The following is an 18279-nucleotide window of genomic DNA, read 5'->3' on the forward strand; positions in this document are numbered from 1 at the left end:
ACCACCAGGGGGCAGTGTAATACACAAATGAAGGGGAGTTTCACAACTAATTGAGACCGTAAGATGCAATAATGTCAGTCACGAAGGGGACAGAATATGCCCGGGTTTTTTTTTAACTGAAACTATAACATAATATTATGCAGACAGTGTGTAATAAACTACATGAAAATCAATACAAAAGGTGCGTCGTCTTATAAGAAGTAAAAGAAAGAAGTAAAAGTATAAGGTACCGTGGACTCTTTCATTCAAAGTCTATTAATGATAAATCACTAATGTATTGCGGCACTCATACTTTTCTAATGTATTTTTAATATCGATTAAATTCGACAAATATTTGAAAATTTGGAAGATTCTCACAACTCAGGACAAAAAAATCGATTAAACCCGGGTCGCTCGTAAAGCCAGCTATACTGTCTCTGATATTGTGAAGGATTGCTCCGTATCATGTGATTCCTTGTAGAATACTACTACAGTATTTGGCAGTACTTGAAAACAGCCATCAGGTAAGTGAATTTTAGAGGCTAGACTTCCCTCCAAAAATCAGCCGAATAGCGGAGTCAACGCTGCCCAACAAAAATGGAAGTGACGAAGCTGTCACTCATGTTTAGGAAGTTTTGAGAAGGGGAGGAGGGCGGATGAGGAAGATATGAAAGGAGGGGGAGGAGGAGGAGAAAGGGGGGAACCAACGCCCCCCGACCCCCTCCTCTCGTCCCTCTCCGCCCCTGCCTCTCTCACTCGCTCTCACTTCGCTCCTCTCTCTGCTTGTCTTCTACTTTCATTCCCGCCACTGTGAGAGAGCCGAGCCGGATCGGACCGAGGGAAGTCCCTGAACGCATCACCGCTCGCGGCTGGAGGTGATGGAGCCGTGAGCCGAGCCGAACCGAACCGAACCGAACCGAACCCAACCGAGGGGCGATGCTGCTGAGTGAAGAAGACTCCTCTTCCTCCTCTTCTTCATTTTCTTCGTCTTCTTCACGCGCACGTTCCTGTGCTGTGGACCGCGCGTGCACGCCGAGCATGGAGACCACCTCGTGCACGGGAGGCTGCCGCCGAGGCACGCGGATGGCGCGCGCGCTCCCGCCGCTGCTGCTGCTGTTGCACTTCATCTCCGTGCACGGTAAGGAAGACTCACGCGCACGCCGCTGCGGCCCGCGTGCGCGCGTCCGCGCCTTGTCAACGTGGTCGCGCGCGGGACACAGTGTTTGCGTCGGGCGGCACGCGCACGCACACGCACTGGGGAACGAGGTCACGTGACCAGACAGATGTTCACTTATTAGTACACTTGAAATCAGGTCAGCGTGGCTCGCGCGCGCGCGCACGCGCGCTCGCGAGGCGGCTGCGGGACGCAGATGGGTGTCGGCGTGCACGCGCGCGGCACAAAGAGGCGAGGCGCAGATTAGCGTGAGCATGAATAATGCATGAGGGGAGGGGGGCGCGCACGGACATTCTGATACACACAAAAGCGCGACGACGGGCTCTTTGTCCGCCAAGCCGGCGGCGCGCATGCATGACAAATAACCACACGCGCGTGCACGAGACGCCGACAGCCTCAGCATGCTGAACTTGTTTACTGTTGTTTTTTTTCAGTTGATCGTTTTTCTATTTCAATTCGACATGCGTCTGCCCTTACTGATTTAATGTGATTTGACTCACTAAATTATTCAGTAAGTGATTTTGTCAGTGACCCTTGACGCTATCTATTATGAATCAGTAAGTTCTATAATGTGACTGGTTAAGTGTCTCATTACGTAACTCTGTGTGACTTGGTAAGTGATTTAGTGTGTGCGTGCGCGCGCGTGTGTGTGTGTATATGTGTACCTGTCTGTACATATGGCATTATAAGTATATATAAGTGACTTAGTATTTGACTTCAGAAGAACTAAATCAGTGGTTGTCTATGTGACTCAGTACTCATGTGAATCAGTAAGTGATTAAGTATGCGGCTTGCCTGGTGGCTGAGTATGTGACTCAGTAAGTAACTCGGTATGTGACTCAGTTTGTGATTCAGTGCAGGAATCCAGTGACTCAGTAAGTGTTTTAGTTTGCGACTGAGCGACTGATTGTGTTGAGGTAAACATTTTTATTTCTGACTTAGTAATTGACTTAATATGTAAGTGTAAGTGACTCTGTAATGACTCAATAGATGATTTGTGTGAATGTGATTCAATATGATGATGATTTAGTATGTACCACAGTAAGTGATGATCAAGTGTATATGACTTAAGTAACTTGGTATGTGGCTCAAGTGACCCAATAACTTGATTTAGTATATGACTTGGACTGTGATGGAGTATGTGACACTGGAACTGGCTCAGTATTTGACGCTGTAAGTGATTTAGTGTTGGACTCCGTAATTGAATTAGTATGTGCCTCTTGGGGTGACTCAATATGTCAATGTGACTCAATGTGTGTATGTGAATGTGAATTGATTAAAACACTAAGCTAAGCTCATGCTAAGCTATGTAGGTCATACAATAATGTGACTCAAGGTTGGAGCGTGTCATTCAGGTGTGCGTGCGTGCGTGCGTGCGTGCGTGTCATTCCCACACCTGTCTGGGCTCGCCTCCTTCTTCTGGTCGCGCCGCAAAGGAACCCGGTGAACTCCGAGCGGTCGTATCCGCATCCTGCTGCAGGAAGCGGGCCGTTGCCGTGGAAACTGCATCCCTCTTGGTGCGCCTGTGTGTAGTTGTGATGGAGGAGTGTGCTCAGTGCACCCTTGTTCATTCAAAGCGCAAATGCAAAACTACAATCATGCAGATCGACCCACCGGTTCCTCGACTTACAAGTCGACACATTTTGTCACGTTACGAGCCGTCACTTAGTTGATTTTTCAGATATGCCGTCGCTCCGGCGAAGAGAAAAAAGAAGGGAGCAATTGCAACAAGTATAAACATTGTGATGTCACTACAGTACAGCATTGATACACTGTGATCAAATATCACTATTACACAACACACTGTTGTCTTGGATGATACGGTATCAGTATACTAACATCAAGTATCAACGTAGTCATGTCGTGTGTGACTATTGATCTACGATCGGACAGTATTGAGATACAAGCATGAAATATATCACAATATTGTAGTGTATTGATACCTTGTTATCAACATATCAAAATGACAAATTACGATATTGTTTTCTCGTACGACAAAGAGTCGACAAGTCCGCATCGAGCGTGGTTATTGCGATTTGGCCTCGTGTTCAATGTCATGAAAAGCGTACGCAGGGCAATGAAATCCAGATCGCCTTCCAGTTTCCTCTCAAATGTTCACCAATTATTCTGTTGTGTGACTGGCAACGGTTGCCTGGGCGCACAACTTAGTAGTAGCTGAATTGTTTTGCTAGGCAGGCACTATACGTGGCCGACATGGATAGATAAGCAGAGATGCGTTATTTGTAGTAAATAAGTCCCATTGGGAAACGTTAGAGGGTTCATGCAGGATATGGATTGTGACACAATTGTTGTGCGGGTATCCTCGATCGAGCATCGTGTGTCGCAAGCTGCTCTGCAGTTTCCAGCAGTGGATTGTGGGACGTCTGCGAGGATTTAACCCGTGAATGACCTCAATGAGGACGTGGAAAACGACTGCAAAGAGGTCCGAAAGCTCGTCCGACAGCGCGGAGCGGATGTTCCGCTCCGTTCTGTGTGCGCGCGTTGGGATGTGAAGGATGCGTTTCCATGGCAACGGATGCTGCTGATCCAGCCGGATGGAGAAAGGCCGCGCCGTCGTGCTCGCGCGCTTCGAAAACCCAAAAAGAGCAAACGCGTTAGTGGGGGGGGGGCCCGCTTTGTGTTAACGACGTTCGCGTCTCCGCCGCACCCAAAACATTTTTGGAAGCTGACAAAGAGCCAAAGTTGAAGGAAGAACATTGGTCCTCCTTCCACAACTTGGATCTCATGTTACAGCAGTTGCAAACGGCATACTTCATATACACATACTGTATATGCACAGACATATGCACATATTGTACATGTGCATGCCGCCCACGTACAAAGTACATAGCGTGCATTCATATTGTACAGCATGTTTGCAATCAGTACGAGTAAAATGAACGTTTTGAACGTGTGCTAAATATCTTGCTCAGATGTGTGCGGTTGTGTACGTAATGTGAGTATGTGTGTGTGTGCGCGTGTGCGCGTGTTGAAGCTGATGATGGCGTCCTTGCTAATCTTTAATCTGGACTGTCGGGATTTGGAGCGCTTTGGTCAACTACTCCTTTAATCCATCCCATAATGCCTCAGGCGTCATGTGATGTCAACCCGGGTCGCGCGCGTGCGTATCGTGCGTCCGTGCGAGAGTTCACTTCCTATTTGTGTGTGTTGACAGGAGTCGTCACGGCGACCAACGCCACCGAGGTGGCCGCCGCCCTCAACGGCACCGCCCCGCTCGGCGAGCGGGAGGTTCCCGCCGACGTCGGCCGTGCCGTCACCATGGGAACCGGACCGAGCGCTTCCATCGACACTGCGACGGCCCGGGCGGGCCGCGTGCCCCGCGCCGGCGGCGAGGAGGAGGAGGCGGAGCTGAGCAGCGGCATGCTTGGAGAAACGGCGGTGCCGGAAGTGGGCGGCGCGCCCTGGCCCTCTCAGATCAGCCTTGATTCGGCGGAGACGGAGCTGCTGTTGCCGGGCAACCGTCTGCCGGCTGACGTCGCGGAGGCGCGGAGCGAGCCGCCGTGGATCAACGGCAAAGACGCCTCGGTGTTGGACCTGGACCGAGCGGCCGGCGCCGCCCCGCCGCCCGCGGCCACCGCCGCCGCCGCCCAGCCCGACGTCCTCAGCGTGGACTTTTTCGATCCGGCCTCCCGCGGACGTCACCTGGACTTGGCTCCGCCTCCCACCTCCTCGCTGGCCCACGAGCTGCAGGGCGGCGACCCGACGTCCTGGGCCATGCCGGACAGCTACGACTACCTGACCCCGTACGAGGACGGGGTGTCGCCCACCGCCGACGAGTACGCCGACGGCGGCGGGCCTCGGCCTCGCCCCAAGTTGGCGGCCCCCGCCTCTTACCTGCCAAACGGCCCCCGGCGCGCCCCCCCGGCCGACGGCTCTGACGGGACGGGCGGCTGCCGCCCGGGCTACCGGATGGTCAACGCCACTTGCCGCTCCCCATGCGACGTGGACCCCAACTTCTGCTACAACGGAGGACAGTGTTACCTGCTGGAAGATGCCGGAACGTTTTGCAGGTAACGCGCGCGCCTCTCCTCATACAAGCGACGTACGCAGAACGTACCGATCACGTGTGGCGCTTCCTCCTTCCTGTCCCGCCGCCATTTCGCACATTTGCACAAGCCAGACCGTTTTTGTCCGAATTTAGGCTTACTGGCCTCGAGTGTCGCGCCACGTTGCACCGCAACTTGCCGGGCGGCGCCGAGATCCGCCGGAAGAGATGCGGCGTATTTAAATGCGAGAAGAAGAGTCCGACCGAGCTCCGCTCCTCGTTCCCGCAAAGCCGACGTGTGTTGCCGCTTCGTGTGTCGTATGACGTTGCTGCTAGCCCCTCTGCGACCTTTCTCATGTCTCGATGTTAGCATTAAGCTAGCAGACCTTTCCCTTGGCCAAATGATACGGTTAGCTTGGAACGTTTTCGTGTTTGAATGTGCAATGTTGCGCGTTTACTGCACGCGACGCATTTCACATACACGTGATATACTCTACGTCAAGTCATACGTTTGATGTACTGTAGATGTGACATCATGCACGCGACATTGCTAATACATTTCACATCCAACACGTCACATGCGCATACACTTGCCAAATGCCTGACATACATGTGAATTGCTACATGTGACATCAAAAGTGTAACACGGGGCCCACCGTGCGCGTGACATATGTGGGCCATCGGACGTGCCACATACATGCGATGCGTGTGCGCGCGCCTGCGGAGGATTCAGTCATTCACACGCGAGACGTCAAAGTCAGGCCTTTGACTTTAGACAGGAAGAGAAAGACAAGACGAGGAAAGCATCAACAGATGAGAAACACGCAGAGGTGGAGTACAAATTCAATGAGTCACAACTTTACAGCATTGCCAGCACACTCGCGTGTGTGCGTGTTTGCGCGCGCGGGTGTGTGTGTGTGTGTGTGTCCGGCAGCTTGATATAATTAAGTTTGCATGCAGTGTGTATCCATTTTACATTTCATGGAAACAGGCGCAATAATAAAACCATCTGCATGGACACGGCCACACACACACACACACACACACACGACGCACACACATTGAGGCAGTTTGTGCGTGTCAGGGTTCACTTCCAGTCAATGAGTTCACAGGTCAAAGACACAGGAGAGTTACGACTGCCAGAGAGGTTACGACAAAAGACGCGCGCACACACACACACACACTTTGTTTTTGCCAAAGATGTCTGACGCGTTCCACTGGAGACGGACACACACACACACACACACACACACACACACATAGCGAGTGTTTTAGTGGCAACAAAACAAAGCTATTTCGTCATTTTTAGTTAACAGTCACTCTTATTTGGAACGCACCTCTCTCAATATATTTATTACAGTCCGGATTGATGTAATGGCGGTCACAGGGCGGGGCGGCGGGGGCGAAGGCTGACGGGGAGGCCGACAGAGGGGAGGACAGACGGGGGGGGGCAGCAGCAACGAGATGGCCCGAGGGGCGGAGATGAAGTGGAAGAAACACGTCAAATGTATTTTTTTTTTCCTGCATGTGACGGAATGAGAAAGAATCTGCTGCTCGGGCCGAGTTGCCATGACAACCAGCACATCCCCACCTCCCCCGCCCTCCTCACTTTCTACTTGCCAGCCCCTGGCCACCACCGCCACTCTTACATAAACCTTCTTTGTCAGCGACTCTGTAGTCGACCACACGAACGCCGAAAGGCGTCGTCATGGTAACACGTCGCGTACTCAATGAGCGTCGCGGTGACGCTCGCCGTCAATCGAGTGGGACGTGCCGCGGTAACACACTCGCCATCGACTACATTTTGTCAGTGGAACGTCGCCGACATGGGTGTAACATGCTAAACCTGTGACCGCGGTCGCAATAAGATGGTGTCGCTATCGCGCCAAACGTCACGGTGGCACGCTCGCTTTCAGCGTAGACGCGGCATCATTGGTAAGGGCAAGATAACGCAGTCCTTATGTCGTCGCGGTAACACTCTAACTTACTACAGCCAGCGCAGAGCTGGGCATTCCAATGCCTATGACGGACGGCCATTTTGTAGGCGATAAACCACAGATGGGAAACTTAACAAAAAAAAAACCCCAAAAAATTGTGGGACAAAGCATAGGCGGAAGCGCATTTTTTCCGCGCATGTAATCGTCTATTTTCGCGGCAAGGCTTCTGTTTCCCGTTGGTTGCGGCCGAGGTTCTCAAAGGTCCATAAAGGTCCGAAAAGTTCCTAACAGGTCCTAAAAGGAGACGCGTTTAGTCCTGCCGAGGTCAGGCTTCCGTTTGAAATATCGTCCGGGGGAGTTTGTCCAAATTTTTCAAAGTTGGTCGCCAGAAGCACGAACGCAAACCCGTTTAAAACGTATCACTTTATTATTATTAAACGGCGGATAGACGGACGGCGGCTGGAGGCGGAAGGCGATATAAACGGAGCGCAACTTTTGAGTAAAATGCCCAGCTGTGCTCCAGCGTTAGTACACGTTGTCATGGTAACCTCATGACCCCCAACAACGACGCAATCAACGTCATGCTTGCGCGACCCGTCACCATGGTAACAGTTTTCACGTTGATGCAACGCAGTTTGCATTTTGTGGCACACGCTGCAAATGTCAACCCGACGCCAATGTAAGAATACTCAGTGTAACACGCTTAGGCCGTTGTCACGGTAACACAACGGATCGCGTCAGTGTGCCGTATTCGAAGCGTGTCATCAGCGCAACAATGTCGGCCAGGGTGCCAATCAACCTCGCTGCTAGTCAGCGCGGCGCCAAAAGAACTCACTTAGTTAGCGTGACACATGACGCAAAACGGCGGCGCGACACGCTCCGATCTGTCGTCGCGGTAACGCGGCGGCGCTGAGGCAGATGTGTCTCCTGTGCGTGAGCATGCGTCCTCCCTGCAGGTGCAACGTCCAGGACTACATCTGGCACAAGGGCGCCCGCTGCGAGGCGGTGGTGACGGAGTTCCAGGTCACGTGTCTGGCGGTGGGCGCGTCGGCCGCCGTGCTGCTGCTGCTCTTCATGATGGTGGTCTGCTTCGCCAAGAAGCTTCACGTACTCAAGACGGAGAACAAGAAGCTGCGCAGACGCAGGTGAGGCGGCCGCCTCAACACACCAAATACAAAAGACTGGCGAATAGCGCCGGGACCGAGACCTGAGTCAAATATCCAACATTGGGGAGGAAGGACTCACCCCGGCGAACGAACGTTTGAGCCAATCAAAGTGGCCTGAGTCCATTTGGATCCTTTTGCAGAAGAAGGAGTCGCAATTTCACGACGACTGCCCATTGGCTGGCGCTAAGGCCTCCGTTTCTGCGGGCTAAATGTGCGCAGGGGCCGTTTGGACTGGCTCGATGTCCTACGGATGATTCCTTGCCTCTTGGAATGGTGCCGGTGTGTGTGTGGGGGTGTGTGTGTGTGTGTCGTCGCTTCGCAACGTGTGAAGCACCGAAGACTACTTTGCTCTTAGCCAAAGCTTGAGCAACATCTTGTGGAATATGACAGCATTGCAGACAGACACAGCACCAAAATATTCAGCCAATAGCTCAGGCTCGGCCAAAAGGTACTGAGTCATGAGTCAAACTGGAAACGTACAGACTCTGAAATGTAGTCAAAAGTATTTGTAAAAAAATAATGTAGGCAAGGAAAGGCAGCTGTTTTGAAATATATTTTGTTTATATTTTATATTATATCATTTCATACGCAAGGTAACTCAGTGTGCTTTACATGATTAAAAGTACAACATTTCAAAACAAAACAACTAAAGTCATTTCAAAACAAAAGATAGAAAGGAAAGAAAAGCAATTTAAAAATGGATGGCTGAAAAATGCTTTAAAAATGTTCTTTCCAATAATATGTTGAAAAGAGCGCATGCTCCAGAATGTTGCCTTTGTGGAATATGAGCGAAGCAGCACAAGCCAGACGTTTTTCGTCATGACGGGGGGGCGGCCATTTTGTCACTTGCAAATGACATCACCGTTGCGCATCACCCAATCATGGCTCAGCTTCAGAAAACAGCTGAGCATGGACAAAAACGGCTGGATTGGAACGCTTAGCCCATATTCCGCAAACGCGATATTCATCAGCTTCAACCGGTGGGCCGGCATTTTAGTGTCAAGACGTTTTTGGGGTTGACTTCCGCTTTCAAAGCGCTCAATCATAAAAGCAGACTTTTTAACCTGGACTCCAAAGCATTCACACCTTGGGCCCGACTTCACGTCTGTTGGCCGCTTTTTCCTTTTGGCTGCGGCATAAGCATTAAATGCCGCTTCACCGTGTTTGCTTTGAACTCGACGCTCCACGAATTGACCACCGTCTGATCACTTCGCAGCCCTACTGGGACAGTGTCCATTTTGCTAACTTAACAAAATGCAAAAAAAAAAATCTCTGCTTGTTGTTTCAGAGCTCCAGTAAGTAACAATGGCTTGATTTTTGAAATGAGTTTCCATAGTTTGGCTAATATTATGAGCTGAGTAACAAAACATGCAAACCAAACGACAAAAGTACACTTCAGCTGTATGCGGATTACAAAGTTCAGGTTAAAAGTAAAAAGTCACCGGAAAAATAAATACTGAAGTAGAGATACCCGCGAAATCCACTTAAGTGCACTTAATTGGTCAATAGGCGTCAGTGCCAACGAATAACATGGCGGATGGCAAGAAAGTATCCGTCTCGACGCACGCTCTGTATAGCGGAAATGTCGGAAGACGGCCAGGTGCTAAAATGGCGTCCCCGTCTTCTAGTTCACGTTGGCGAGATGTGAGAGGAAGATGGCGAGGTGAGGAGGAGGAGGAGGAGGACTGAATGTAAAATGCAGGGAGGTGACAGTGAGATTGGGGGGAGTTGAGACGATCGGGGGGGGGGGAGCCTCTGTGCAGGCGGGGGCGGATGCTTGGCCGAGTGTTTTAGCAGCCGTCTCCATGGCGACCAGGCGGCAGCTCGCTGGAATCGAACATGCAAATGTGAAGTGGCAAAGCGCTCGGTCGCCGACGCCAGCTCCCACGCTAGGGGGGATATTTTTAGACCGCTGGGGTGGGGGGGTATAACATGATGACAATGATGATGAAGGTGATGAAGGCGAGGAGACGCCGCTAACAAGCCAGGAGACATTTTGACAAAGAGAAAAGATGACGTCATGGCTTCGCCGCATCCAGCTGAAAGTAGGGCAGTCGGAGAGGGTGGTGGGGGGGGGGGGGGGTGAGGGGTGGGTGGGGCTGACCTACATGCAGCTGTGCAACTTTGAGAGAGGGAGGGGGGCGATGCGGGGAGGAAGGGGGGAATGCGGGGTGGATGGAGAAACGACAGTCTCGTCGAGAGTCGGACGAAGAGGAAGATGAAAGATGGAGAGGAGAGGGCACCACGTTAAGGGAGCATGAAGGCAAAGAGTAGCAAGCCAGCAGGAGGTAAGATGGAAGCGCGAAGGCAGTAGGGAGCAGGAGAATTGAGGAGCGAGTGAGCAGGAAGGAAGAAGGAGGCGAGAAGGAAGCGAGAGGAAAGAAATTGAACCCAACACGTCTCACTTGATAATCAGCAATAGTTTGGCACAACGCTCCTTTAAAATAAAAGCTTCAAGCTGTTCCTCCCAGTTGAGCTGTCATCCGTCAAACCACACGTAGAACAAACCATATACATCTTATGCGTATTTAAAACGACCAAACAACTTTGCTTTACAAATGCCCCTGCTAGCTTAATGCTAACACGTCATGGAAAAAGCTATTGGCGGGCTAGCCGATAGCATCGACACTAAGCAACAGATTTCGAGGCTCAACTCAACTTGATTTATAGAACACTTAAAAAACAACCACAGAAAAACAGTAAACACCATCAAACACGGAAACAATTCCGAGTGTCATGCTGAGTCAAAAGCCAAAGAATAAAAATGTCTTTTGGCGAGTTGTGAAGATTTAAAGACACACAAAAGGTGGAGCAAACACATGTAGGAATAGAACATCACCAAAGTCATTGCCATCAAATTTGCTCTCCTCAGCGAATATTATTGCAGAGGAGTTCGAGATTAGTGCTGACTCTTGCACATTTGGAATTTTGCAGGGCCCGGTGGCCAAGATGGCCATTCCAGAATGTTAGAGAGTGCTGATTAATATGATCTTTGGAGGGCGGAGGTGGGGTGTTCTGGAATGGCCTAATGGCATTTTCACCTATTTCAATGGTGGGCGATGAATTGAGATACAAGTGTTTTGACAGAATCGGAAATGGGGGTTCTTCCAAGGTCAAAGTTTGCTTCGGGCCACACGGAGGCTTAGGCCGACTGATTTGCTCCGCTAGTGCACTGATTGTCAAAGTGCGCTACTTTGACTCACTCCAGTGGAGTTGGAGTTCACTTTTGAGTCGTGCTAACTAGTGTTCCGTTTCAGTGTTAATGTTCAAACTTTGCCTAACGTTCCAGTGACTTGCGATCGTATCATTTTCACAAACGCTTAGACCTACGACAACGACTGCATTTTGACGTCGGTCACCATGGTGGCACTTGTAGCGCTGAGTATTTTTTTAGGTGGTTCGCTAGTGGTTCTTTGAATGTTGATGTTTGCATCGCAGGTGAAAAGTTTGCTTCTTCTCTCTGGCTCTCTTCCCTTCCTCTTTTCTTCCTCATCTTCTTCTTCCTGGTTGGTGTGTGCCGCCCTGCAGTAAGTACCGGCCCACGTCGGAGGCTCACAATGATAATTTCTCCCTGTCCACCATCGCTGAGGGCTCCCACCCAAACGTAAGGAAACTGTGCGACACCCCTCCTAACGCCCCCCATGCCCGTGCATTGGCTTACTATGATAACATTATCTGTCAGGTAACGTGCTCCCGCCGCTCTCTTCTTCCCTTTTTCTGCATCTGACTCCTCCCCCCTTTACGCACCCCCTCCTCCCCTGACGCATGGGCATGAGTATCCCCAAGTAGAGAGACTCAGTCTGAGGCCAGGGGGAAGGCGGGAGAAAGGGGATGGATGGTGAAGGGGCGGGGGGGGGGAGGCCTGCAGGAGTTTGATCAGGAGGATGGCGGCTGACTAGTGAATGAATAAAGCTGATCAGGTACAAAGTTGTTCACGTAAAAAGTGACAACACTCCACCCGTTTAAAAAAAGATACATCTGATTCCAACGCTGGAGAAATGACACTTAGCTGCATTTTAAAGGAGCCGCTGCACAGCTTGGAAAGCTGTCATTTACTATCCAGTCAAAGTAATTCAACACATAGCCAAGCAAACTCTGCTGGCAACAAAAGTGAGTAGACCCCCAAGTGAAACATTTGTGCAATTGTGTCAGGTTGACAACCAGGCAACGATCAATCAAGGCCGCTGCTGTAGTGCATAGCCATCTTTCATTAAAGGGGTCCAAGTAAATCTTGAGTTCATCTATTTGTCCAAATATGCTTATGAGCAAGCCATTCCAAATTTTGCAACATTGTGACATCACAGTGGGGCTAATTTACATAATCCTCCACACCAAGTTTCTTAGCCAACGACATGATCATCTTGGCTGGAGAAAGTTCTTTGGCCCAAAGCACTCCCAGGTCAACGTAAAATGGTGAGCGGAGCTGCAGTGTTAGCGCAGATTAGCACCATCTGACAGTGTTAGCAGCATTTCTTCAGAAAATAATGTTCAGCTCAATTCTTGAAATGGGATTTGGGGGGTATTTGTGTTTGGCTACGTCATGCATCACACGTAAATGAGTTGACAAATGTCATTTGTTGACTTGGTGATGCAATTTCTCAAATTTCACCCCAATAAATGGATAAATGTGTATCCTAAAACAGTTTACGTAGCGTAGCATCACAACCAATTATAACACAGTCAAGCCCTGCCCCCTTCCTTCAATCCTCTACTCCTTGCCGCCGTAGCCATCTTTCTCTCCGACCTGCGCTCTCTGCTTGCCTCTCTGCTCGGTAAGTCATGGTCGGACATGCGCCACCTGGTGGCCATGCCCGCCACTGCAGCCCTGCTACGCTAACAAACTGTCTTGTTTATCCTGAAAATGGGCGGGGCAAGGGGAGGGGCCGGGTGACATTATTTTATGGGGCCTATCAGGATAAACATCTGAGATGCAAGACCACGCTGAGATTCCACTAACAGTAGCATGGTTAGCATAGCATTAGCTTAGCATGATGGGACCGCAGGATGGCGTCAGAATAAAAAACAAGTCATGCTAACATGTTCTCATGTTCTTTTTGGAATGTTTTGTTCACGCCATTCAGCGAGCTCATTTGGTAGCCGCATGGGTTATCTTAGCTTAGCTTTGCGTTACAACTATTGGTGTGATTTTTTTTGTTTTGTCTGCATTTTAGTAGAAGTGGTACCACCTCTAACAGCCTATTGATACTTTTGTTTTCTGCTAACTTTTCAAAGCAAACTCAACAAAGGACATTTTCACAACTTTACATTCACACATGAAAACAGTAGCAGGGTTAGCTGCTAGTATAGCATTATCTTAGCATGATGGGATCAGGAAAAAAAAAACATGGTAGCATGTTCTCTTTCGAATGTTTTTTTTTGTTGTTTTTTAGGGCATTCAGTGAGGACGGTTTGGCAGAGGTGTCAAATTCAGGTCCAGAAAGTCAAAACCCTGCCACAGTTTGGCTTCTACTCAACCGACAGGTAAATGAGCTCCTTGAGTAGAAACGGCTGTGGCTAAAGCCAAACTGTGGCAGGGGTTCTACTTTCTGGACCTGGATTTGCCACCTCTGGTGGTTGGTAGCCACAAGTGTTAGGTCATCTTAGCGCGACAACTTCATAGCTTTTGGGGTTTTTTTTCCCCCTTCATTTTGGGAGAAGTGGTATCACCCACTAACCACCCATAGCTGATTTTGTTCCCTGCTAACTTCCCAAGCAAAAGCAAAAATGAACATTTTCACAACTCTCACACACAAAGACAACTGGGGAAAAAATGATCTTCATCGCATCTCCCTCATAACATTCCCCAACAAGTCGCACCATTGTCAAATAAAAGCCGCACTTAATCCCTGAACCACAAAAAATATAATTCATTGAATGGGTTTCATTGCTAACAAATGTTGTCATTTCCCATTTAAAAGAGTTTATGCAACCCCATTTGGATTGAAAATTGAACACAGAGGCCAGCTAGTTGTGCTATAGCTAATTCACCTGACTAGCATCACACAGACATTGTGTTTGTCACATTTGTAAAAACAAACAAATGTGTTTTCATTGTTAGCGTCAGAAGCTCAAATGCAAACTGCATATACAATAAATATAACCACAAACAATAAAACATGAGCGACACGTTTTTCTCGTTGAAATAAAATCTAATCAACTACATGAATTATCGTCAGCTAACATTAACTTAATTAGCATAGCATTAGCCGATTACCTCTTTCTTCACTTCCTGTCTGCCTCGTCCTTCTGGCTGTAAGCGCCACACCTTTTCTCTCTTGCTCCGTCGCCATGACAACGATGCCTTTCTGCCTTTGAGGAGTGTAACCTTTCGACCCCCCCCCCTCCCCTCAGAAAACCATGAGCAGATACACGTGGGAGTGTAAGACCAAAGAGGAGTCCGACTGCGAGGTAAGACCATAAAACCCCTACGAACCCCCCCCCGTCCCGCTACGCTGTCAGTTAGCCCTGCCCCATCACACCTGCTGAAACAGACCTGCCAATCAAACATTCAACAACAAAATCAATCAATAAATCGCCTCGGCTGTCACTGCACCAATACACGCACACAAAAATACCTTCACTCATTCAGTAGCAGACTTTTTCAGCCCCTCTGTGAAATGACATATAAATGTGTCATTGGGATGGAATGAGTTAATAATGAAATGACAAGATGGAAATGGTCAAGAAGTGAGCAGGGAGGAAGGAGAAAGTGAGTGGGAAATGAACAGGGAGAAAGAAGGGAGTACAAAGGAAGGACGTAAGAAGAAAGTGAGTGGATAGTAACCTGACAGTGAGCATGAAGTGAGAGAAAAGCGGGAACTTAACAGAGAGTAAGCAGGAAGTGAGTAGAAAGAAGACTGTGAGCAGAGAGTGAGCATGGCAGGAAGTAAGCGTTGGACGTTAAGGTGGAACGGGCAGTCAAGGAAGCAAGCAGAAATGTTTTCCAGAAAGTCAGAAGGAAGCGAGTAGGAAGTCAGATGGGAAGTGGGCAGTGTGAAAGACGGAAGTGAAAGGAATTGCGTAGCAAGCGTGCAGGATGCCAACACCTCCAAGTCATCATCACCATCGTCATCAATAATAACACATAACATATTATTATTGCCCAATAAAATAGTCAGCATCCAATCGAACATAAATAAATCCAACTTGGTTCAAATGGGGGTGGGGGCGGGGGAGTCGTCGCTCTGCCCAAAGTGTGCGTGTGCCTTCATCATCATCTCCATCGAAACGTTGTTGTTATCTCTGTTCCCCACCTCCCCCCTCCAAAAAAAAAAAAGAACACCGGAAAGTCCTCGTGATTCTGTGCCTCCCACCCTGCCGCCCAACCCGGTCCATACGTCCCACCCGTCCCCCCCAACCCCCCACCCCGCCGCCACCACCGCCCACATGCACCGCCACCAAACCCCACAAAACAAAACAAAACAAAACAAAACCCCCCCCAAACATTTTCCAGTTTCATGCTGACGGGAGGAAAGAAGGCTCGTACCCCGTAACCATGGAAGTCACGTACCCGCACGTCCTGCCCGAAGTTACGATCTAGCCGGTAAATCCACTTTTTGCCACATGACACACACGCAACACTCACATCAGCACTATGTGGTCCGTCGGTGTGTGTGTGAGGGAGGATGTGTGTGTGCTGCTACTGCTGGTGAAAGTCAAGACAAAACAGTCCCTCAAACATTGTGATGGTGGTACCCGCAAAAGAGCCCAAGGGGTCTTCGCTCGGGGGGGGGGGGCCAAACAGTGTTGGCGGTGGGGTACGGCTGGGGTTTTGCATGAGACCATATTTTCAAAGTGCTGAGTATTTGGGTTGCGGGTGCTAACGTTGCTGCATGTGGATGTGCATGTGCCTCCTGGTTTGTCCCAATGGGCTGAGGGAGGGAGGGAGGCTGAGGTGGGGTGGGGTGGGGTGGGGTGGGGTGGGGGATCTTTGTTTGATTCTATTCAGGACGTTCGCCTTTTCCAACGGCAGAACAACATGCCACAAACAGGGACAAGACTGGACGCGTGACATGACATGACACAAGTTACCTAACGTGACATTAGCCGTGTTACGTGTCGACGTTGCCTCACCATACCGGCTTTGAATCGAGTTACACGCGTCACGCGATGTTACGCGACGTTGACTTGTTGCGTACCAGTAGATGCGCTGCACGCGTTATATTACGTGACGCCGGGTTACACGCAATTCATAGCGATACGTGCGTCACATGTTGTCACGCTTGTTACATACCGGCGCGTAACATCATTGAACAATTGTAACACACGACCAGAGTACAAGTCGCCAAACCACAAAGGGCTTCATGACGTCTTTCCGCGGCGATGCGTGCATTGTCACAGTCTACGCGCTACGCGGGCGTTCCACGGGCGTTGCACAGCATTACTTGATGACGAAGAGGTTCGTGATGACATTACCGGCGTTACATGACGCTACGCACGCTGCGTGACTTGTAGCTGACCGTGGCTTTACACAAGTTACACACGCGTAACGTCATTGAATGCTTGTAACGTCATGACGTCACATTAGAAGTCCCAAAGGTGCTCATGACAACGTTCCAAGCGCCGCAGGATGTTTCACGTTGCAGGATTGACATACGTGACATTGCACATGATATGGCATAACGGGTCTCGCCAATTGCTACATAAGGCGTAACATCATGCAATGAATGACACGTTACATGGCTTACACACGTTCTGTGGTTAGGTTCTATGGGATAACAGGTCTTCCACTTTGGGTACGTAACACAAATGGTGTCATTGAGCGATTGTAACACGTTGCAAGTTGCGTAATGACGACAAGGACGCGACCACTGTGTTACACGTTCCGCGACTTTGTCGCATTATCACGCGACGTTGCACGTGTGAGGCGGCGGCGCGGATCTCGCGCTGGACAGGACGCATGACCTTGCAAGCTTGGCATGATAAGGTGTGACTTCGGTACCTGCCGTCCCTGCGCTAACTTGACGTTGTGCCTTCCCCACTCGGTCCCTCTCGTCTCGTCTCGTCTCGTCGTCGTCGGTCAGGATGATCCCAATTCCCAGAACAAGCTGGAGGAGCCGCTGAAGGCCCCGCCCAAGGAAGACGACGCCCTGAACATCCACAACGCGCTGACGCCCAAGCACGACAACCACAAGCTGCTGGGCGACGACGACTCAGAGGTCAACTCTCTGCAGAACAACATGATGTGAAAAATACACTTTTTCACCAACACACTGACCGCCGCCCATCGCCCCAAACGCCCGCCCGCCGGCTTGGGCGAGCAGCCGCGCCAACACTGCCGTCCGAGCCCGCCCCCTTCCTGTTGCCCCTTCATCACTTCACTACCTTGTTGCTGTCACTTGACTGCCCCTTACCTCTTTCACTGCACACGTGTATACATATGCGCACGCGCACAGACGCACACACTCGCACACACCCCCACACGCACACACACACACGCACACACACACATCCCTGCCTGCATCGTTGTATTTTGTAAAAAGATTTCCAGACTTCCAGCGTGTGTAAACGTGGTCAAAAGAAAAAGCTACTGAGAGGTTTTGATGTTTGTTGACTAATCCAGTGAGTGTTTATAAATATTGCAAACAAATCAGATCGACGGATCGACTTCAAACACGACGTGTCTTGTTTTCTTTGATGTGATTTCTAATCCTTTGATGTACTTTGACTCTTTTGATTTTCTACTCTTTCAACCAACGAGAACAACAAACGAGATTCCGACACTTGTTGAAATAAAACCTTTTTAACATGACCGCTGTCTGGCCGTCTGTCGTCTGTTGACGAGCTTCTCTCGACGTACGTCACTTACATGCATGGCCATACTTGCCATGCGCAGCAATTTGCTCATGCAAAACGCACCACACAAATGGATCCATTTTCGCTTTCAAAGAATTCTTGAAGGGATTCGGCATTGGGAAGGTGAAAAAAACGTTGCTGATGAGAAAATGGTCACGGTGCGCACACACGCACACCCACACACACAATGTGTTGTTGTTTCCTGAGCTTCTTTCCCAACAT

The 18279-nt window shown here is 49.9% G+C and overlaps 1 protein-coding gene across 7 annotated transcripts; it reads left to right on the forward strand.

Moving 5' to 3' along the window:
• The first annotated feature begins 709 nt into the window (after window positions 1–709).
• Window positions 710–18013, forward strand: LOC147142896 (chondroitin sulfate proteoglycan 5-like). Of its 7 annotated transcripts, XM_086037715.1 has the most exons (7): window positions 711–1117; window positions 4329–5184; window positions 8053–8241; window positions 11791–11944; window positions 14614–14670; window positions 15716–15805; window positions 17286–17435. In XM_086037715.1, exons 1-6 carry the CDS (start codon window positions 916–918, stop codon window positions 15800–15802), a joined length of 1545 nt encoding a protein of 514 aa, XP_085893841.1. In that variant the 5' UTR covers window positions 711–915; the 3' UTR covers window positions 15803–15805; window positions 17286–17435. The 7 variants fall into 7 exon arrangements, with proteins under 7 accessions (XP_085893840.1, XP_085893841.1, XP_085893845.1 ...); XM_086037714.1 differs by having other exon boundaries at window positions 710–1117; window positions 15716–17437; XM_086037719.1 differs by having other exon boundaries at window positions 11791–11866; window positions 15716–17437.
• Window positions 18014–18279: the final 266 nt, after the last annotated feature.

The sequence above is a fragment of the Filicampus tigris genome, chromosome 8 (genome assembly GCF_054856515.1).
Source record: "Filicampus tigris isolate MCC_2025a chromosome 8, RoL_Ftig_1.0, whole genome shotgun sequence".
In the NCBI taxonomy this organism is placed as follows: domain Eukaryota; kingdom Metazoa; phylum Chordata; class Actinopteri; order Syngnathiformes; family Syngnathidae; genus Filicampus; species Filicampus tigris.